The sequence below is a fragment of the Amblyraja radiata genome, chromosome 12, assembly GCF_010909765.2.
Source record: "Amblyraja radiata isolate CabotCenter1 chromosome 12, sAmbRad1.1.pri, whole genome shotgun sequence".
Classification (NCBI taxonomy): domain Eukaryota; kingdom Metazoa; phylum Chordata; class Chondrichthyes; order Rajiformes; family Rajidae; genus Amblyraja; species Amblyraja radiata.
In genome coordinates, this window is record NC_045967.1 from 41,569,265 (window position 1) to 41,593,379 (window position 24,115).

The 24,115-nt window shown below is 41.5% G+C and overlaps 1 protein-coding gene across 9 annotated transcripts in view; it reads right to left on the minus strand.

Annotated features, from left to right (window-relative positions):
- The window catches only part of dlg3 (discs large MAGUK scaffold protein 3), a 418,354-nt gene that overhangs the window by 35,257 nt on the left and 358,982 nt on the right, over nucleotides 1-24,115 (minus strand). For all 9 annotated transcript variants that reach the window (XM_033030629.1, XM_033030632.1, XM_033030628.1 and 6 more), the window contains 3 exons: nucleotides 21,255-21,369; nucleotides 8,932-9,108; nucleotides 1,954-2,029 (listed from right to left, as the gene is read on the minus strand). In XM_033030629.1, coding sequence (XP_032886520.1) covers nucleotides 1,954-2,029; nucleotides 8,932-9,108; nucleotides 21,255-21,369 — 368 coding nt within the window. The remainder of the gene's footprint in view (nucleotides 1-1,953; nucleotides 2,030-8,931; nucleotides 9,109-21,254; nucleotides 21,370-24,115) is intronic.

A 24,115-nucleotide genomic window follows, 5' to 3' on the forward strand; every position in this document is an offset into this window, starting at 1 on the left:
AGAGAATGGAAAAACAGGTTTCTTGGAAGTTTTATGGGGCTGAAGATGGTTTAATCCTGAGATTTCAAGGCCATTAAATCATAAAAAAATTAGGATGTGAATTTTAAATTTGAGTCTCTGAGGACCAGGAGGCAGCAAAACTGTCACTGAATGATAGACCACTTCCTTTTTCCAAACCTAATCTTTTCTTTTATTGAAAGCAAAGGTCACATTAGCCAGGGTTTGCAAAACCACATGTTAGAGTTAATACAGGGACTATGCTCCCATATTCAGTCTGATCTCAGCTAAAGAACTGACATCACAATTTGAATGGGTCTGAGAAATGAGAAATGAGAAATAAAATAATTAATTTTGGGATCGGTGCATGCTAAAACAGCAAGGTAGTACATTTTTGGATATGTCAAAGCTTGCATCCGAACTTCTTTTAATAGGTGCAAATAGATTTTAGATTGAGTAATGATAATGGTTGAAAAAGTGCAGTCCTGAAAGATCTCATAGGTAAGAGAGATGTATTCATTTATAATAAAATGGTCATACACATGCAGGTTAAAATACACTATGACTTTTTATCTCTGAAAAGCAAGTTTGAAAACAGAAATGGGAGAAGATTCTTTATCTTTAAATGACAATGTAAGCTGTAAGATTGGAGTAAAAATCAGTGCACTCAAAATGTCCCTGGATGTTAAGCTAAGTGAATGGTGCACTACAAGGCCACCCACCTAGTTGAGTGGAGTTGTCTGGTGAAGGATCTGTGCATCTGCCAGAAAGGGTCAGCTCAAAGCTACACTCCCATCCATTTGGTTGCTCTTGCCCTTGTGAGGAATTATCTTGTTATAATTTTCCATTATCTGGGATTCTCTCTTTAATCTGTGAGGGTGATGTATCTCATTTGTTAGAAGAAGAGTCAGATCTGAGAATTAGTGACTGCAAGGGAGAACTCAACTGGGGGCCTATGTGATGTGTTAGAGTGGGAATGAGTGCATCCGAGAAAAGAGCAAGACAAGGCACGAATATGATAATGTGGATAAATGCGAGCACATATTGACAAGACATTTCACTGACTCAAGTCATAGAGCCATAGAGCATTGAAACAGGCCCTTCAGCCCAATTTCCCCATATCGACCAACATGTCCCATCTAAATTAGTCCCACCTGCCTGTGTTCGGCCCATATCCCTCTAGTCCTATCCCATGCATGTACCTGTTTAAAGGTTTCTTAAACATTGCGATGGTACCCGCCTCAACTACCTCTTCCGGCAGCTCATTCCATACACCCACCAGCCTTTATGTAAAAAGGTTACATCTCAGGTTCCTTTTAAATATTTCTTCCTATTAAATCAGGACTATGATCTCTTGTCTCTTTGGTCTCAACAGCTCAATAACCAGATACTGAAACAGAACACTTTTTATGAACTTGGAGGTTTCATTTTATTTTGTTTTTGTTGCAGGAATGAAAGTACAGAATGAAGAACTGTTTTCAAGTGGGAGCACGAGACCATGTGTCAAATTTAAGGTGAAGCCTGGGACAAATCAGAAGATTTACAGGCTAACAAAAGGTTATCAATGAACTTTATCATGATGGAACAATGCATTCATGCAACCGCAATCAGGCAAGGCTTGTCAGTCCATGCTTACTCCCTTGGTGCTCGTCACCCAGAGAAGTGGCTTCAACTGGTCCCATCTGCAAAGCTACTCTAACATCTGCTCATTCCATCCACACATCACAACAATGAACAACACCTTTGCAGACCTTATGGATTACTATTAATTGATCTTTCTCCTGGTACTTCAGGTCCGTATAATACAAATTTACCAATCAGCATACAGAGTTGTGAAACGTGACTGGATCTGGGAAATGGTGATGCGATTGGAAGATGACACACAATCGAGCAAAAAAGGTCACAAACTTCTGAAATCTCCCAAATACTGGTTATCTGTGTTTGAGTTCAACTTACCCCTTTCATTTCAATTACTCCAGGACGGGAATGGAATTTCACCGTTTTTAATCTTGCCCTCTCTTTTTTTTCAACTCTATAGAAACACAAAATATTAGATATTTCCAACTGGAACTTGATTAGACATTCCTACTAATGTCAAGAACAACCGGATAACTGGTCTCAAGGCCGTACAAAAATATATACAATGCAAAATGGACAGCCTTTCTAATTCGGTAACCATTTAGCATTCACGTTGATATGGACCAAGGAACGAAAGTATGAAAATCAAAGTAAAACAACACAGTGAAAATCTGAAATATTAATGCAAAATGCTGGGAACACTCAATATTTGTAGAAATAGACAACCGATAATTGGTCTGTAACATTGGAACATAAACGGACTGCCTTTTGAGGCCGACAAGAGCAGAAAGAACACCTCATATTGCACTTGGGCAGCTTACAACCCAATGGTATGAACATTGAATTTAGGTAATCTCTACAAAATGCTCCCTCTTCCTTTCTCTTGCACCACTTTTCATTCATCAATAGCCCCCTCTCCTGCTCACTGACCTTGTACTTATCCCTCAATCTACATTCCTAAACAATTCAAACTTCATCAATCACCATATCTTCTCAATTCGCAACTCTCTAATCATTTTGTCTCACATCGGGTGTTTGTCCAACCGTCTACCTATCAACCCCTCACCTGCCTTTGTTTTTCTGCCCTCTACTCTTCTAGCTTTCTTCCTGCCCCCTCACCCCTCCAATCAGTCTGAAGAAGGATCCAAACCCAAAACTTCACCTATCCATCTTATCCAGAGATGCTGCCTGACCCACTGAGTTACACCAGTATTTGGTGTGCTTCCTTTTGTAAACCAGCATTTGCAGTCTTGTTCTTATAAGAAAATAATTATCCAATTCCTGTTAGATGGTGGACTGTAAAGGTACCCCTTTTAAGCCAAAATTTGTGATTGGATACCTAAAACATTTCTTGGAAGCTTTACCTCTAGTGTGCTTGGCAACATTTAAAAGTTAGTAGAAAACAATAAATTAAGGGAAATAATTCTTATGCTTTGTTTTTTCTTGTAAATGAAAACTGATGAGGTATTAAAAGATGGCAACAAATAATTAAGGCAGGACAAGTTGATGCCATGCTCACTTCCCTTAAAAACCAAAAAACAAAAAGAGCCTGTTTCAAGTGTTAAGATTGCATTGCTTCTTTAACTTGGGCTACTTGTCTACCTTTTGAAACAAATTCAACGCATTCTCTCATCGCTTTTTCCACATTAAAAAACACGCATCATAAAGTATATAAATAATCTGTCACGCCCAGACATTAGCAAAGAACATTATGAAGAAACAGGTTTAAAATATTAACCATGCTTGTGAATTAAATCAGATATATTTTTAATTTTAAGTTTCTGGAAAAGAAATCAATGTTTTGTTTGATTTTTTTTAGCTCTGTTATTATGGAATATCATCTGAAGATTGGAGCATTGTACAGATTCAATGTTCACTCCAAGAAAGAAAGAAAGAAAGCACAAATCCATAGTTCACAGTGGGTTGAGTCAATCTTGACTTCATTCTTGTTATGTACATGCACACCTAAATATAGCACCTAAAGAGTTTTAAACAAATTTCCTCAAGTGCAAGACCAATTCAACTATGATTGCGCACACAAAAAGTTGCAGATACTCATTTAAATTCTGTAGATTTTGCTATCCTATGTGAAGGCTGCTGCTTTGGGAGGCAAGAAAATAGATTGCCAAGGTTACAACCGATTTTTAAATCTGGTGAGGTGATGTGTCAAGTCACTGGAGGACAGCAAATGTGATACTTTTATTCAAGAGGGCAGCAGGGATAAGGTTGGTAACTCCAAGGAGAAGAGCACTAGCTGTGGCGAACATGATGCCAAGACCAACTGACGACAGAATTATTCTACACCAGGAAAGTCAGGGATTAGTCAAAAACAGTTGGCACGATTTCTTTGATCGGAGGGCTTAGATTTTAGGTAAGCAGTATAAGGTTTAGAGGGGATCAGGTCAAATTTCTTGATTAGTACAGGTGTCAGAGGTTATGAGGAGAAGGCAGGAGAATGGGGTTAGAAGGGAGATATAGATCAGCCATGATTGAATGGCAGAGTAGACTTGCGAATGGCCTAATTCTACTCCTATCAATTATGACATGATCAGGAAGAGGGTGATTGAATCTGGAATGCACTGCCTGAAGGTGTGGAATCGCTGGGCTGAAAGACTGGTTTCCATACTTGCGTCTCTATCTCTATGACTAAAGGAATAGTGGAAGCAAGTATTCTGATTATCTTTTCATATCTGGTCAAGCTCTTAAATTACCAAGGCATGGAAAGTCATGTGCCAAGTGCTGGGAAATGGGATTAGTATAAATAAGTTATCAATGGTCGGCAGGGATGTGATCAACTGAAAGGTCTGTTCTGTGCTGTGTGACTCATCATAGGACAGAGCAGATTAACTCGTCAGATATTCTACCTGGTTACAGGAGCAGTTGGTGTTCAATAAACAGGCCAGTATTAATCTTAAAAGAAACATAGTTTGTTTGCGATATTAAACAGTGGATGCAGAAATCACAGAATCATAGTACAATTCAGATGTACAATCATATGTACAATTCAGTTGTTCAGTTTGGCTGATAAAATAGTAAATATGAGATAGAGACATTTGAGTATGGAATTTAAAAACTGGATAGAAGTAAGGAAGATGGATGGGAGTAAAGGAATTATCAGTCTGGTTGGAAGAAAATATGGTATCCTGGGGGCATTCTTTTGCCCAACTGCAAACACCTGTTAATTTAGATCCTTTAAATAATGATGAACAGTGAAGAGCTTCTTCAAATTATAGAATCATGCAGTATGGAAATAGTGCCTTTGGCCTAACTCATCCATGCCAACTGAGATACCCTAACTTAGCTAGCCCCATCTACCTGTATTTGGCCCTTATCAGTCTCAACCTTTTCTATCCTTGTACCTGTCCAAATATCTTTCATTGGTCTTATCGTACCTCCCTTCGGCAGCTCAATCAACATACTCACCACCCTCTGTGAAAAAGTTGCCCTTCAGTTTCCTATTAAATCTTCCCCCTCTTACCTTAAATCCATCCCCTCTAGTTCTTCATTCTCTTACCCAGTGAAAAAAAACTCTGTGCTTTTACCCAATCAATTTCCCTCATAATTTTATGCATTCGATAAGATCACCTCTCAGCCTCTTGCGCTCCAAGAAATAAAGCCCTATTCTCTCCTTGTAGCTCAGGCCCTCAAATACTGGTACATAAATCTTCTCTGCACTTTTTCCGGCTTAATGCCGTATTTCCTATTGCAGGGTGACCAAAACTGAACACATTGCTCTAAGTGCAGTCTCGCCATCAGTACAACTGTAACCCAATAGCCCAGCTTCTATACTCTATTCCCTGACTGATGAAGGCTAATGTACCAAAAAACCTTCTTCATCCTTTCTTACTGCGATGCCGCTTTCGGGGAACTGTGTACCTGTACTCCTAGATCTCTCTGCTTTACAACAAAATAACTAGGGCCTGATCATTCACTGGGAAGTTCTTGCCCTAGCTTGACTCCCCAAATGCAACACCTCACACTTATCTGAATTATTAGAATTTCCTACCACAAATGTTAAGCATTACTGGTCTGTAGTTCCAGATTTTTTCTTCCAGCCCTTCATAAAATCGAGGCAGAACATTATTCACTTTCCTGTCTTCCAGCACCTCACCCGTGTCTAATAATGATTCATATAAGTCAGTGATGACTCCTGCAATTTCTTCTCTAGCTTTCCAGTGTCCTTGGATATATCTAATCAAGCCCAGAAGATTTATCCATGTGTATTACTATGTAGGGTCATATTTCTGTAGTCGCAAACCACCAAAACATTTTTATGTGCCTTTGTTGTATATGCCTGCATTAGGATTATATGTAAAGCCTGTTGGCAGTATAGTTTTTTATCTTAGTGTCCTGGACTTTGGAAGCTTGCCAGGTGATAAAAATGCTCTTCATTTAGTGTTATCTTTCCCTGAGGGAAAGTGTCAAACACATCTCGGTCATATGCTTTATTCACAAATGGTCTTGCTTGACAAATGTCTTCTTCAGAGGCCTAGAAAGAAAATGTTATATGAAAAGCTCAATGCTGTTTGACCTTCAGAATTAAAGGGCCTCATGGCTGTTGGCAAGTCAGTTTGCAGCAGTTGGCACAGCCCAGACTGTTTGTTTGCATGGAAGCAGAGCTGACAATGACAGATCTCTAGTCTGGAGGTGTCATATTCTGTAAAGGCAGGTGCTCGATCGAGCAAAGAGAGTTGTAAATGGGTTGAAGATGTCTGACTTTGCTCATTGTGGATTCTTGCAATCTGCTTTTTGCCTGGTTAACACAATAGTGGAAACAGTGAAAAGGATTACCATTTGCATAATTGTGTTAGCTGTAAACAGCAATTCAGAAATAACTGGCAACACTTAAGGAAAAAATGCTTAACATAAAGGTACAAGAATACAGGACAAAAGAATATGCAAAAAAGTTCAATGCTGAAATAGGTAAATGCACAATCCACAAAAATGTATACATTCAACTACTAACAATCATGTTTCAATAGTTGGATAAAGACTGGCAGTGCTACTTGATAGGATTTTACATGGGTGAAAAATAAGCTGCTCATACAAATGTATTCAAAATGTCATGGACAATAGTTTGTGAGACTTTACCTGATTAAGTTTACAACAGAACTTGCATACAGTGGTATCTTTTCTTCTGCCCTAAAAATTGTCAGTAGGATTTTGGAAACTTGTAGGTTGGAAATCTATATGTCCGCATGATGTATGCCATCAGCCAGAGTTGAAGGAATACAATTTGGAGGTGGGTGCACTGGTTAGGATCTCATTGATGAAGTAATCAATCTTCATGATGAAGAGGAGAAAATAGGATTGGTAGTTCTGTTTGTAGATGGTGTGAACATTCATGTTTCAAATAATCTGACTCAGCATGAAGAGGTGGAGGGGAATAAAATCCAAGAAATGGGATTTGAGTTTGTTGTTATGTGATGGCTAATAGGATTGGGAACCTGGGATCAATATGACTGGAGGATATATTGAACCAGTAATAAACAGTTGTCACTTTCAGGTTGGTAGGGTATTTTCTGGTAATCTGCCACAGGAAACAGTATCTGGCTCTTACCAAGGACAACCTGTGTCAATGGTATAGATGAAAGGGTAGAGTATATTATAGTTTAATTTGTTGATAATACAAAGCCATGTAGTAAAACGAGTTGTGAAGATAACTTAGAAATATATCCATAAAAAGATGGTCAGGTTACGAGAGTGAACAAGAATAAAACAGATGGAAAATTATGGTGACAGTAAAAAACAAGATGATTCACTGCTAGAGTGAGAGCAGAAGAGAATATTTTTAGGTGGTGAGGAACTTGTGCATGTTAGCACAGAGGGATTTTCCAATAATTAACCTGGCGATGCAACTGGCAAGTTAAAGGACAATTAATATGTGGTCTTTATTTTGAGGTTAGGATGAGATAGAAAGTAAATCATATGCAATTGCACATTGTTTTATTGAGGAGTATGTGCGGCTTTGCTGTTCATATCACAGGAAGAATAAATTTGCCTTAGAAGTGCTGCAGCACAGATTCATTGGAGTAATTTATGGCACTGGAGGCTAGTGCAGGGTGAGATGAGGTGGGGTAGCTGGTATTTAGTGGCGTTTAGAAAAACGAGGGGTAATCTCATGAAATGTCTGACTAAGCATGACCATATCAATCTCCAAGGCTTTTTCCACCAGCTGGAGCAGCTAGAATTTGGCAGCATAGCTTCAGACTATTAAGACAAGAACCGAGGCAAGAAATGTAATCTCAGAAGGCTGTGAATCTTTGGTATTTAGATCAATTTCTGGCATGAGGGCCAAAGCAGGATGAGATGGTGTAAGGTATGCCAGTCCTCAGTGGAGTTTAGAAGAAAGTTCAGAACAATAATGGAAATTCTGCTATGCAACTGTTCTACCGAGGAGCAGTACTATTCAAGATTGTCTTCTGGGAACTGCAGAGGCAAACTGTTATTTAGATGTAATTAGAAAGTATTCTTTTTATCAGAAAGTCATACATGTCCAATTATTGACTATATTCAGAGCTGACAAAGATAGATTTTTAGGCATTCGATGACACAAGGGGATTGGGCAGCAAGCGGGTAGACAATAGACAACAGACAATAGGTGCAGGAGTAGGCCATTCGGCCCTTCGAGCCAGCACTCGCCATTCAATGTGATCATGGCTGATCATCCCCAATCAGTACCCCGTTCCTGCCTTCTCCCCATATCCCCTGACTCCGTTATTTTTAGGACCCTATCTAGCTTTCTCTTGAGAGCATCCAGAGAACCTGCCTCCACCGCTCTCTGAGGCAGAGAATTCCACAGACTCACAACTCTCTGTGAGAAAAAGTGTTTCCTCGTCTCCATTCTAAATGGCTTACTCCTTATTCTTAAACTGTGGCCTCTGGTTCTGGACTCCCCCAACATCGGGAACATGTTTCCTGCCTCTAGCGTGTCCAAACCGTTAACAATCTTATATGTTTCAATGAGATCCCCTCTCATCCTTCTAAACACCAGAGTGTACAAGCCCAGCTGCTCCATTCTCTCAGCATATGACAGTCCCGCCATCCCAGGAATTAACTTGGTTAACCTACGCTGCACTCCCTCAATAGCAAGAATGTCCTTCCTCAAATTAGGAGACCAAAACTGCACACAATACTCCAGGTGTGGTCTCACTAGGGCTCTGTACAACTGCAGAAGTAAAAGATTGTTCTGAATGATGGAGGAGGCTCAGGGAACCCCAAGTTTGATTTTCACCAACATTATTGCCGTATGTATACATATAAGATGGCTTCAGTGCCCTTTGGTGAGAGGGAAGCAAATTGAAAAGTCACATGATTCAATTCATTGACATACGATTGGAATGATTTTTCACTTACCGTTTCTTGCTGGGTATGACACCGATCTGCTCGCTTTCACCACGAGGTGTAACAAGTCGGGCTTGCCACCATTCATCATCAGAGGCGTTAATGACATGTAAAATATCACCATACAAGAAGCTCAGTCCTTGGCTCGGCAGACAACTATCCTTGGTTCGATCATAGTCAAAGAGAGCTCTGAGAAAAGATACAAGAGATGTCACAAGTTCAGAACAGGTGCATAAAAATATGCAACAGTTACCGGGGAAATTAGCTGACACCTATAAACGTGGAACAATACTACAGTGAGTTCAGGGAACAATGTCCTTGGACCCTGGAGGTCGGCTCCACTGAAAAGTAATTACTGCTGCCAGTCTCTGTGAGGCAGAGAGTTATACAGCAACTTGTTGACGAAGATGCACCATCTACAATAGTCCCACCTGGCCGCACATGGCTTATATCCCTCCAAACTTTTCCTATCTGTGTACCTGACCATATGTTTAAGATCACCATATTCTCCAAAGTTTTGAACAAAAACAGCAAGAAAGTATACTGCAGCAGGATTCTGAGCAGGCAAGATAGAGAAGCCACCATGATTAACAGCCTCCCCCTTCACCTCTCCTCACCCCAAGATATGCAAGCATTTCCTTAATATTTCCTGAAGGGAACAGTATGAAGCATTTCTCAGAATAAAAGAAAGCAATGCTTCACCGTATCAACGCCCAACTATAACTTCTAATACATTTCAATAATAACTTCCTTCCACAAGCTCCCAGAGAGCAATGCTGATGAGCTGTGCTTCACACTAGCAGAGGTGGATTGCAGAGATTCCCACCTTGTTCTGAGCAGTGTATTCATGTAAAGCAGAATATGGGTTAAACCAAAATAAAGCTCCCTCCAGGAGACACGTCGAGCATTGAAGGTTGATTACAGTGAAACTAGGGGGGGTGGAAGATTGCAACCTTCATGTGGGCCGCCCTGTTTCGACTAATGCAATCAACTCGACGTGCACAAACGGAAGATCAAATAGAACAAGTTGTCCAACAACTTTAGGCTGTGCACGCCACACGAAAGAAGAAGAGTGAAACTAGGGATACAGAATACAATGTTAGATGATAGACCAGTATGACCTTTTTATGATTCCCATTTCGGAGAATTACTACTGAAGAACATTACAGGATGAGGGGACAGGAAAACGTCATTAAGCTTGGCGCATAGGGCAGGAAGAACAGGAGTAAATTATTCACCCGTTTACAGATAGTTCCATCATTCAATTACACCCCAATGTATTGTTATCCTATCCATGTATCTTGGACTCCATACGTCTGAATATCCTTCTCCCAAAAAAAATATATCAGACACATTTGAAATTTCAATTGATCAAGTGCGCATATCAATCATCAAAATAGAATTGCTTTCTAAAATTACCTCCCAACAGGTCAGCTCTAATTCTCAGAGAAGTTTCAGCCAGTTCTGGACAGTCTCCAAGAAGAAATAAACTTTCCTTAAAAACATCTTCAATCTTCTCAATCTGATCACTCCTTGAACTTGTATGTTTTAGGAATCTTTAGCTTAATATTCAAAATACACAATTTTTCAACTCAACTGTCCTTATCAGTTACGCATTTTGCCTTTATAATTCAACACTAGAATACTTCCATTGTAAGGCAATTTTTCTGAGGAATAGTGTTCAGAACTGAGCAGAATAGCCCAAAGCTGACAAAACACACTCCCACGTGTTTGTTCATCTTTTTGTACATCTTTTTAAATAAAAGTTAGCATTCCATTTTGGGAGATTTTTAAACGTATATGTCCACAAACTTTGAATGATTTACTTTCTTGGACCCTGATTATTGTTCAGATTCCAACTTCTCACAATTTAGAAACCAGTCACCAAGAGACACAGCATGGAAACATGTTATTCCCACCCACTGGGCCATCAACCTGCATAAATATCCCTACATTCACATCAATTCCGCTAGATTCTTTCACTCATCTACACCTAATTTATATTGGCCAATTTCCCTACCCGCCTATAAGATGTGGGAGGAAACCAGAGCACCTGGAGGAACCCACAAAGTTACCCGCAAATTCTTCATAGAGAGCAAGCTGCATCCTGGGTTTCTGAGGCTGTGAGGCAGAACCTCTACCAGCTGGGCCACAATGCTGTCCCTGATACATGATTGTGGCCTGGATCACATGTGCCCAGACATGAAGCACTTATCTGCTATCCTATTACCATACACTTAATCACAAGACCATAGGAGCAAGAGTAGACTATGCAATTCCATGATCTTAATGAAGACCGTGAATTTCTAGAAAGACCCAGTGATAGGAACTTCCAAGAGTCACATCCCCGAGTGAAGGAATTTCACATCTCATCCCAATATTCGGAAAAGGTGACTCCTAATCTGAGATAATGCCTCCAAACGTCAGCTGGGACACATGGCTCAACTATCTACCATGATAACTCTTATTTGTCTTAACTACAAAGAGTTATTGGTCAATCCAAATCAATATCTTGTTAAGGATTGATTCCCTCATACTAAAAATCAATCCAGTGAATCTTTGCCACACCACATCTAAAGCAAATGTATTCCATCAGTATCCCTTCACACGTTTCAGCTCTTATCTAGACTATTTGCAAACATAAATATAAAGCTTTTTATTTCTTCATCCATCGTTGATAAATATAGCAAAATGCCAAATTCCAATACAAATAGATCTGTGTAGACATCACTTATTCACATACTAATGCTCTGCACTCTGATTACTACCTCTTTGGCTTTACAACTTCGCTTTGTCCACTCTGCTGCTCCCTCCTCTACCGACACCTCCTCATCCTGCTTCTCCCCCGTAGATGCCGACATCTTCCAAGGTGGGGTATATCAGCGACTCCGGAGAAGAAGGAAAAGGAGACAGCAGTGGAGGAGGAGAGAAGCCGAGTGGACAGAACGACAGCCAACAGAAAGAAGCGGCAGCTGGTGAGAGGAGAGGGAGATCCACAGTGACCAAGCATGTCCTGTCAGAGGCAGCAGCCTGAAGAAAGCGCTGTCAGCCAGGGGCTACAACATGTGCCACAGCAACATAGAAACATAGAAACTGTTGTGGGGCGTATCACTGATGGGGATGTCAGATTGTAGAAGAGAGATCGAGCAACTGTCCATATGGTGCCAGCGCAATAACCTGGCCCTCAACACCAGCAAAACCAAGGAACTGATTGTGGACTTTGGAAGGAGTAGGAGGGGGACCCACACCCCCATTTATATCAATGGGTCGATGGTTGAAAGGGCCAAGAGCTTCAAATTTCTGGGCGTGCACATCTCTGAAGATCTTTCCTGGTCCGAGAACACTAATGCAATTATCAAGAAAGCTCATCAGCGCCTCTACTTCCTGAGAAGATTATGGAGAGTCGGATTGTCAAGGAAGACTCTCTCTAACTTCTACAGGTGCACAGTTAAGAGCATGCTGACCGGTTGCATCGTGGCTTGGTTTGGCAATTTGAGCGCCCTGGAGAGGAAAAGACTACAAAAAGTAGTAAACACTGCCCAGTCCATCATCGGCTCTGACCTTCCTTCCATCGAGGGGATTTATCGCAGTCGCTGCCTCAAAAAGGCTGGCAGTATCATCAAAGACCCACACCATCCTGGCCACACACACTCATCTCCCTGCTACCTTCAGGTAGAAGGTACAGGAGCCTGAAGACTGCAACAACCAGGTTCAGGAATAGCTGCTTCCCCACAGCCATCAGGATATTAAACCTGGCTCGGACAAAACTCTGATTATTAATAACCACTTTCTGTTATTTGCACTTTATCAGTTTATTTATTCATGTGTGTATATATTTATATCATGGTATATGGACACACTTATCTGTTTTGTAGTAAATGCCTACTATGTTCTGTGTGCTTAAGCAAAGCAAGAATTTCATTGTCCTATACAGGGACACATGACAATAAACTCACTTGAACTTGAAAATAGGTGCAGGAGTAGGCCATTCGGCCCTTCGAGTCTGCACCGCCATTCAATATGATCATGGCTGGTCATCCAACTCAGTATCCTGTACCTGCCTTCTCTCCATACCCCCTGATCCCTTTAGCCACAAGGGCCACATCTAACTCCTTCTTAAATATAGCCAATGAACTGGCCTCAACTACCTTCTGTGGCAGAGAATTCCACAGATTCACCACTCTCTGTGTAAAAAATGATTTTCACATCTCGGTCCTAAAAGACTTCCCTCTTATCCTTAAACTGTGATCCCTTGTTCTGGACTTCCCCAACATCGGGACTAATCTTCCTGCATCTAGCCTGTCCAACCCCTTAAGAATTTTGTAAGTTTGTAACAGCCACATCAACAGTGCGGCAGCTGGTGAAGAAAGAAAGGCTCATTGCTGACCCTTGCGAGTCAGAGGTGGTGTTGGCAGCCGTTGGTAGGTCTGTCCGCTATAACCAACATCCGTTAAAACGAGATTTAGTATAATTTCAAAGCAGACTGTATGAAAATGTGCAATGTAGACATATGGTCTCTGAGGAGATGCGCAGCAGAATTAGGCTTGAATAAACTGGTCGCATATGATCCAGAAACACATTGTGTTTCTCTGTCTTCCCTGCACTTCTTGGATTCAAAATAAGAATGGATGCACTGAGAACAATATCATGGCACTTTATTCAATCCTATACAAAAACACAAGAAAACTATGCTCATTGATTTCTGGTTACCAGTCTTTCCAAATAGACTGAAACCGTTTGCTTAAATTATTTGCTTTTCATTAAAACTCTACTTCAGCATAGACCATTGAGATAGCAGCCACAATCTTATAAGAGATCAAGTGAAGGCAAGAAACTAATTAATGAATTGCCATCAACAGGTGATTTGCATTTGTGATTTTAGAAAAGTTAGGGAGAGAGAAACAGTATTAAAAGATGTAACAGTAAAAAACATTTACAACCAGATTGCTGATTCATATATTTAAAAAAAAAGTAAAGCAAACCCAAGTAACTATAGACCAATTAAGTTGTCTGGGGCAGAAACATTATGAATTCCTGACTTAAAGATATCACAGAGAAATACTTAGAGGATGAAAATAACAATACAATGTCACAGATTTCAAAAGGGAAGGCCAGGTTTGATATCATACAATGTGTTTTGAAGTAACAACAAGATAGGCAAAGGCTACACAGTAGATACAATGCTGTAGAATGTTCAAAAAATCTTTGATAGATGTATCAATATTATGGATTGTTGGGAGGACAAGGCAAAGTGATTAGCCACCTGGCTACAACACAGAAAACAGTGGTCTGCGGCATTAAAGGGAGTAGTTCAGATGCAAAAGGTGGGAAGCAGTATCAATGAGTAAACAATATTCATTGTCGTCACAGATTGACTACCATTTCAAAATTTGGAAAGTTCTGAATAAGACTGCAACAAGGTACATAAAGCGGAAATGTAGTTGTAAAATAGCCTGAGATTATAAAAGATCAATGCAGAAATAATGTTCAGGGATCATGTTTTAGCATTAAAATTAAGGCCATATATTCACGGTCTGCACAAGTAAAAACAGCATGGTGGTTCGATGCACAAATCAGTAAACGTGGTAATGCACATAACGGTGGAATTCATTCCGAGAACAATGATATGGAAAGTAAATATGTTATATTAAATATATTGATGTTGAAAAATAAATAGATAAATTACATAGTCGAATTTCATTGTTGTGTTGTCAGTGCATACGACAATGAAACATTCTTGACTCTGAAGAATATTTGGTAAATTATATTAGACTGAGGTTGGATCAGTAAAGTTTGAATAGCTCGAGTCTCTGCTCTAGAGAAGGTGTGACATAACTAAAAAATTAAGATTATCAAAAGGTACATGCAGTGACAATGGCATGTACACATACAAGGAGTCACAAACATAAAATACTTCAATGCAAATGAGAATTCACTGGAATTTTACTGGAATAGTGACTAAAATGTGGAATTCATTACCACATCAGGGACGTCACGACCGCGGTGCCACAGCTGTGCGGCCCGGGCTGTCGCCGAGGGAGGACGGACGGAGCCGCGGCTCGAGAGGCTAACAGAGGCTAAGAGGTTTGCCACGCACTGCAAGGGAGCAGTGGACCAGACAGGAAGAGCGGACGGAATTACCACTAGACAGCCAAACCAGTAGGTAATTTACGGCTGGGGTGAGTACTTTCCCATTTATAGGAGGTAGGATTATATAAATAAGGGGTGTATCAATACAGTAATCCGGGTAGGGGATTCTTAAATAGGACCAGTTAATTACTTATATAAGATGGGCGGCCAGGAGATGTGCCAATACTGTGAGATGTGGGAATTTGTCGACACCATTGATGTAGATGATCCCTACAGCTGCAGTAAGTGTTTGAGGCTAGCGGAACTCGAGCTCCGCATTGATGAGCTGGAGACCCAACTTCATACGCTGCGGAACATCAGGGAGGGGGAGTATTACCTGGATGTTTTGTGCCAGGGGATGGTCACACCGACCAGTTTAACTAATTCAGTAGTTAGTGAGCAAGGAAAGGAAGGTGTGGCCATAAGCGAGGCAGGTAGGGGGAACCAGGAGGAGATGCGGCAGGAGCCACAGCCCTTGTCCCTGACGAGCATGACCGAGGCTCTTACTCAATGTGAGGACGGGATCAGGGACTGTGGGAGGGATGAGCAACCTGGCTGCAGCACCGTGGATCAGGGGGCCATTCAAGAGGGGGGAGTTAGAAGAAATGCCGTTGTGATAGGGGATAGTATTATTCGGGGGGTAGATAAGGTTCTCTGCGGCCAGCAGAACATGTCCCGAAGGCTGTGTTGCCTACCCGGTGCTAGGGTTAAGGATATCTCTGCGGCACTGGAGAGAAATTTGCAGAGGGAGGGGGAGGATCCAGTGGTCGTGGTCCATGTGGGGACCAATGACATAGGAAGGACGAGGAAGGAGGATCTGCTGAAGGAGTTTGAGCAGTTAGGGAATAAATTAAAAAGCAGAACCTCGAGGGTACTGATCTCCGGATTGCTACCTGAGCCACGGGCCAAATCGGCGAGGGTACGTAAAATTAAAAAGCTGAATGCGTGGCTCAAAGACTGGTGTGGGAAAAATGGGTTTGGTTTCTTGGGCCACTGGCACCAGTACTGGGACAGGGGGGATCTGTTCTGTAAGGACGGACTTCACCTGAACGGTGCTGGGACTGGGGTCCTGGCAAATCATATAACTAGGGCAGTAGAGAGGTCTTTAAACTAAGTAGCGGGGGGGAGGTATCAAGGGGGGTAATAACGGCAGGGGTAGAGGAAATAGAGCAGGGTATCAGTGGGGAAGCGGAAAATCAAAATGTGACAGGAGGATCCAGAATGTGTGAAGATAAAGCTCTAGATGTAAAAGGGGCAAAAACGGAAAGGAAGGGTAGTAAAAATCATCTGAAAGTGCTTTATCTAAATGCACGGAGTATTCGAAATAAGATAAATGAATTAACGGTGCAATTAAGTATATATAGTTATGATATCGTGGCCATTACAGAGACATGGCTGCAAGGGGATCAGGACTGGGAGTTAAATATAGAGGGGTACTCGACAATTAGAAAAGATAGACAGGAAAGAAAGGGAGGAGGGGTGGCCCTTTTAATAAGGGAGGGAATAACGGCAATAGAGAGGAAGGATATTGCGTTGAAGGATCAGGATAGTGAAACAGCTTGGGTACAGATAGAGAATAACAAGGGGAAAAAAACACTAGTGGGTGTAATTTATAGACCTCCAAATAGCTGTGACGCTGTTAGTCAGAACATAAATCTGCAAATAGTTGACGCATGTAAAAAGGGAACTGCTGTAATCATGGGGGACTTCAATTTTCATATTAATTGGGCAAACCAAACTGGGCAGGGTAGACTAGAGGAAGAGTTTATAGAATGTATTAGAGACGGGTTCCTAGAACAGTATGTCGCAGAACCGACAAGGGGGGAGGCAATCTTGGATCTGGTCCTGTGTAATGAAGCAGGATTAATTAAAAATGTCATAGTTAGGGACTCGTTGGGAACAAGTGACCACAATATGGTCGAATTCCATATTCAAATAGAAGGGGAGCAGGTTGAAACTCAGGCTAGGGTGCTTAGTCTAAATAAGGGGGATTATGAAGGTATGAGGACTGAGCTGATCAAAGTTGACTGGGATAGCAGACTCAAGAATAAGACGGTACATGAGCAGTGGTGTACGTTTAAGGATCTACTGTATAACCTTCAAGAAAAATTTATTCCTATGAAGAAAAAAAGGGGTAAGGGTAAGAACAGTCAGCCATGGCTCAGTAAAACTATAAAGGATAGTATTCGGCTGAAGGCAAGGGCATATAAGGTAGCCAGAGATAGTGGGAGGGCAGAGGATTGGGAAGCATTTAAAGGTCAGCAAAAAATAACTAAGAGATTAATTAAGACGGGGAAAATAGACTATGAAAGGAATTTAGCGAACAACATGAAAACTAATAGTAAGAGTTTTTATAGCTATATAAAAAGAAAAAGGGTGGCTAAGGTGAACGTTGGTCCATTGGAGGGTGAGACTGGAGAGTTGTTGGTGGGGAACATGGAAATGGCAAAGGCATTAAACGAGTATTTTGTATCAGTCTTCACCATAGAAGACACAAAAAATATTCCAACGCTGGATAAACAGGGGGCGGTAGGAATGGAGGAGCTAAATACTATTAAGATCACCAAGGAGGTGGTATTAGGGAAATTAATGAGACTGAAGGAGGATAAATCCCCTGGGCCTGATGGATTACATCCAAGGGTCTTGAGGGAGATAGCGGTGGGGATTGTGGATGCATTGGTGATAATTTTCCAAAACTCCCTGGAGGCAGGAACGGTCCCAGTGGATTGGAAAATGGCCAATGTAACACCTATATTTAAAAAAGGAAGTAAACAGAAGGCGGGTAACTATAGACCGGTTAGTCTAACATCGGTGGTGGGTAAAATGTTAGAGACAATTATTAAAGAAACACTAACGGGGCACTTGGATAAACATGACTTCATCGGACAGAACCAGCATGGTTTTGTGAAGGGGAAGTCCTGTTTAACGAATCTGCTCGAATTCTTTGAGGAAGTAACAACCCGGGTGGATAAAGGGGAACCGGTGGATGTGGTATACTTGGACTTCCAAAAGGCTTTTGACAAGGTGCCACATAAGAGACTATTGCTAAAAATAAAAAATTATGGGATTGGGGGTAATATATTAGCATGGGTAGAGGATTGGCTAACAAATAGGAAGCAGAGAGTGGGGATAAATGGTTCATACTCGGGATGGCAACCGGTAACTAGCGGGGTTCCGCAAGGGTCGGTGCTGGGACCCCAGTTGTTCACAATTTATATAAATGATTTGGAGGAGGGAACCAAGTGTAATATATCAAAATTTGCGGACGATACAAAAATGGGAGGAAAAGTAGGGGATGAGGAGGATAGGAAGAGTCTGCAAAAGGATATAGATAAGCTAGGTGAGTGGGCAACAACTTGGCAGATGAAATTTAATACTAATAAATGTGAAGTCATTCACTTTGGGAAAAAAAATGATAGGGCAAGTTATTTTCTAAATGAGGAGGAGCTGCGTTGTAATGCAACGCAAAGGGATCTAGGGGTATTAGTACATGAATCACTAAAAGTTAGTATGCAGGTGCAGCAAGCAATCAGGAAGGCCAATGGAGTTTTGGCCTTTATTGCTAGGGGGATTGAGTATAAAAACACGGAGGTCTTGCTGCAGCTGTACACAGTATTAGTGAGACCACATTTAGAATACTGTGTACAGTTCTGGGGTCCATACTTAAGAAAGGATGTACTAGCCCTGGAGGCAGTGCAGCGAAGGTTTACAAGATTAATTCCTGCAATGAGGGGATTGACATATGAGGAAAGGTTAAGTAGGCTGGAACTCTACTCTTTGGAGTTTAGAAGAATGAGAGGCGATCTCATTGAAACATATAAGATCGTGAGGGGCCTTGATCGGGTGGATGCACCGAGGATGTTCCCAATGATCGGGGAGACTAGAACTAGGGGACATAGTCGCAGAATAAGGGGGGGCTCTTTTAAAACTGAGATGAGGAAGAACTTCTTCACCCAGAGGGTGGTTAATTTATGGAATTCACTGCCCCAGGGAGCAGTGGAAGCAGAAACGTTAAATATATTTAAGTCTAAAATAGATGGTTTTTTAGCTGCCAAGGGGATAAGGGGCTACGGGGAGAGGGCAGGGATATGGACCTAGGTATGGTTAGTATAGTAAGACCTGAGTGATCTCCTGGACAAGTGTCGATCGCCTGGATTGGGGTCGGAGAGGAATTTCCCGGATTTTTTTCCCGAATTGGACCTGGGTTTTTATCCGGTTTTTTGCCTCCCCCAGGAGATCACGCGGTTCTTGGGGTGGAGAGAGGTGATAGCGGTATAAAGGGGAGGGTAGTGTCTTGTGTTCTGTGTCTTGTGTCTACTGTTTGTGGGTAAGTGTGTCTGTTTAGTGTTCAGCCATGAGCGAATGGTGGTGCGGGCTCGACGGACCTGGTGGTCTACTCTCGCACCTACTTTCTATGTTTCTATGTTTCACAAAGAATAAATTAATTTGAAGAGAAGCTAGATAAATAGAGGGTGATGGAAATAGAATGAACCTCAGTTTTTTATGTGCATTACTTTTAGAATTTAGAGAAATAGCATGGACACAGGGACTACGGCCTACTGGGTCCACATCAACCAGCAATCACCCCATACACTGGCGCTATCATACACACTAGGGACGATTTACAGAAAACAATTAATCTACAAACCTGTACATCTTTGGTGTGATCCAGAGCACCCAGAGAAAACCCACGCTGTCATCGGGAGAATGTACAAACTCTGTACAGTTAGCACCCGTAATCTGGATCAAACCAGGTTCTCTGGCTCTGTAGGACAGCCACTCTACCACTGTGCCAGCCTATACTATTTCTATTAAATTAGACAGAGGCTGGGAGAAAGCTCATGTGTAGCGCAAATACCAGCATGATAAATTGGTCAGTTCTACACAATTCTACATCTGCTTAAAGTGTGTGATGTGGCAGACTCAGTGTGTCATTACAAGGTTAACAGCGTTGAGGGGATATGGGGTTCATCATTTAGCTCGACTCTAAAATTACCCAAATCGTCTGGCTCAGCCTTGGATATTGGACTAGGAGATGGAATTTGTGATAAGGGAATGATTTGGCAGGTACACAAAACAATGGATTTGATCTTCACCTAATTGGATATTCATACATTAATCATTTTTTGTCCTTTAACATGTATATATTATTGTTGTAGACTAAAACTGTTCTTGCAGAACCCAGATTTCTTCAGTTGAAGAAACCTGTCTGAGCCATTTATGTTTAGGCTAGCTACTATTGGCATATTATATTATTTTGTCTAGATATATCTTGCAGTATTATTTTGGACACTTGGGGGCATATATGCCACTATATATATATATATATATATAGGCATAGGGAACAGGAAGGGACAGACACGGGGAGGGAGAGCATACAGTTTTCACCAGATCGGGGAGAACAGCCAGCTACAACTTGTATGCAGAATAAGGAAAACCGGGTACGTTCATCTCTTTGTTTGTACAACTACTTCAATAAACAACCAATGAAACTGGAAATAACGACTAGAAGATCTGGCCTATTTGGTCTGCGTAAGATCACTCCTACTTACCAGTGTAGTAATGGCAACGGAAAAGAGGACACTGGAAGAGTCGGAAATTTGCCATTACAAAACCGAAAGTGGGTAATTCAAATTGTTAGAATGGCAAGTCATCAGAGTGAAGCTACATTGCATAATGCCACACAGACAATTCAAAGGCAATTTCATTTAATGACAAAAAAAAGACACAACGTGCTGGAGTAACTCAGTGGGTCAGGCAGCACCTTTGGAGAACATAGATAGATGATGTTTCGGGTTGGGTGCCTTCATCAAACCAGAGCGTTACCTACCCATGTTCTCCAGAGATCGTGCCTGACTCACTGAGTTACTCCAGCAATTTGTGTCTTTTTTTTTGGTAAACCAGCATCTGCAGTTCCTTCTGTCTTCTTATCATGACACTTGTGATAACACCAGCAGATAAATTAACCGATAATTAATGTCAATTTTCCTCATTTAATAAATTTCTTACCATTTTTATAAAATTTGTCCCCAATTGCAGTGCCTTTTATTGTAACAATGTGTAGCATTCTGTGCTTTCGCCAAGATAAATCCACAATAAGATAAATGATCAGCTGGTCTTTTTATTGATTAGTGGTGACTATAAACCTTGTCCGCCGGGATCTTTCAAGTATATATCCAAGGGAAATTAACCATCGCTGAACTTACCGAACATAAAGTGATCGTTTCTCACTGGTCCGCAGGGAGCCAGATCCAGAGCTCATACTGCTGTTCATCATCTGTTCTCTAAGGTCATGGATTTTGGACTCAAAGCGGCTGTATTCTGCGATAAATTAGAAGAAGAAGAGAATATATTATGGCTTTGCAGTAGAACCGAAGCAACTTAAGTTGACTGGGCCAGAGAGCAGAATATTTAAATAAGCTACCCACAATCCTCTCATTGGGACTTTGTTCCCAAATGCTTGAAGGCAGCCGAGTCATTGCCAAAAGATAAGAAAGGAACAGAAAGTAAAAAATACATTTATGATGAAGAACCAGTTCTTCAGAGGCTGTGGAGGCCAAGTTAATGGATATTTTTAAGGCAGAGATGGATAGATTCTTGATTAGTACGAGTGTCAGGGGTTATAGGGAGCAGGCAGGAGAATGGGGTTGAGAGGGAAAGATAGATAAGCCATGATTGAATGGAGGAGTAGACAATGGGTCAAATGGCCTAATTCTGCTCCTGTCACTTATGAATTTATGATTACCAGATGGCAACAATGATCTCCCCAAGACAGTAGTAGGTATCTTCAGCTACACCTTAATTGTTATATTCATATTCAGGATCTGGGCGTCACTGCGCAAGGCAGGCATCATTTACTCACCCCTAAATGCCCTTGAGAAGTGGTGTGCCAACTTCCTAAACGCACAAAAGATTTCTGGTACTGCCATGGTGGTACTCTTGAGACACTCCCAAGGTGCTCTTCGGCAGAGTTCCATGATTTAGATGAAGGACCAAACATACATTTCTAAATTCAGGACAGGAGGGGAGCCGACAGGTCAGTGTTGACATGCACCATTTTGTCCTTGGTGGTAGAAGTTGCAAGTTATGTCAGAGAGGTGTGTGTGTGTGTGCGTGCGTGTTCAGGAGGGCTGGAGCCCATTATGGCCCATTGTTAGTTGGGAAGGGTGTGATAACAAGAGGGGAACAAGGATGTGACCAGTGGAGCTGGTAGGATGAATAGGGGTGGGGGGCAGAGGGGAGGGGAGGGAATGCAGGAGTTACTAGTTTAGATCTTCATTTGGGCAGGCAAGGATTTACAATTGAACATTGTGCGATCATGAGTACACATCTCTCAAACTTCATACTTTCTGATCCAAAGAAAATCACTGATGAATCATTTGAAGATGTTTGGGCCTAGGACAGATTGATGGATGTCAAGAATGTTCTGGGACTGGGATGGTTCACCTCCAACAGCTTTAACCAGCTCAATCTCTGTGTAGTATAATTGCAGACATTGGAATGCTTTTCCTTTGATGCCCAATTGACTCCAGTTTTACCAGGGATCATTGATGCCATACTTGGTCAAATGTCTCAGCATCAAGGGAAGTCATTCTCCCCTCCAAAATTCAGCTAAGGCCTGGTGCCAAGTAGTCCTGGTAAAACCTAAGCTAGTTATTTGTAAGATCCACTTGATATCTGTCAACAATGGTTTCTCTCACTTTGCTGATGATTGAGAAAAGATTGATTGACAGTAATTAGCTCAATTATAAATGTACTTTTTTGTTAACAAGACATAACTGGGTAATTTTCCACATTGTTGGGTAGAAGCCAGTGTATACGCAACAGCCTGGCTCGAGGCACAACTGGGGTTGGAGCACGTCTTCAGTACTACAGCTGGGATGTTGTTCAGTTCTGAGTCTTTTGCTTTATTTGGCTCTCAATGTCATGTGGAATGAATCACTTTGGTTGGAGATCAAATTCTTTGATCGCTCGGATCTCAGGATGAATGAGAAATAGACCATTTATTTAGCATTTCTGGCTGAATGGTTGCGAATGGTGCAACTTTTTCTTCAGTATTCACTTGGGTAGCTCGTGATGCCTGCTCCACCCATTAGCTGTTCACCATCATTTTTGACCATGTGGTAGAAGTGCATAATTTTGATCTGATCCGTTGCAAGATCACTTAGCTCCATTCATTGCATGATTCCTTTGTTGTTTAGTCGGTAAATATACAACATAGAAAATATGTTATATGGTGCAACGGTCCCTGTTGAAGCATTGCTAGGTTGGCACCTAAATAATTTGTGTATACCCAGTGCTGCTACCAGTATGTTCTTCAGCACTTGTGATTGATTTAGGATTGATTCATTGGCTCGACAGTAACGGTAAAGTGGTGGATGCACAGGATCATAATGTTACAGATTGTAATAGCGTATATATCTGCAGCCAATAGTACCTGATGGATGCCCAGTTTTGCTCTGAATCAATTCCTCTTAGCATGCTTACAATTCCAGAATACAGAGTGCAGATGATCTTAGTGTGAAGAATTTCTCTACACAGGGACTGCACTGTGGTCACCTGCACCCATGCCATCACCCATAGACCCATCTGCAACAGGTATATTGGTACGGTCAAGATACTTTATCCATTCTGTTGGTTCACTTACTATCATTCTGGCAAACATATCTTTCAGGATTCTGCAATTTAACTCTGGTAATGTTGCCAAGCCAGTCTTGTCAATAGACAGATTTATGACTAGTTTAGAGATACAGCATGGAAACAGGCCCTTCGGCTAAATGAGTCTACGCCAACCATCAACCTACTCTTCATGTTCATTTTATGTTAACCCACTTGTTTATGTACTCCCTACAGATTTAGACCAATTTTTACAGAGGCCAACTAATCTACAAACCTGCATGTCTTTGGGACATGGGAGGAAACCGGAGCACCTGGAGGAAACCCACGTGGTCACAGGGTAAACGTACAGAATCCACACAGACAGCTCAAACTTGACTCAGGATCAAATTCAGGTCTCTGGCGCCATGAGGCAGTAGTGAGCTGCGACACTATGCTCTAGTGTGAGGCT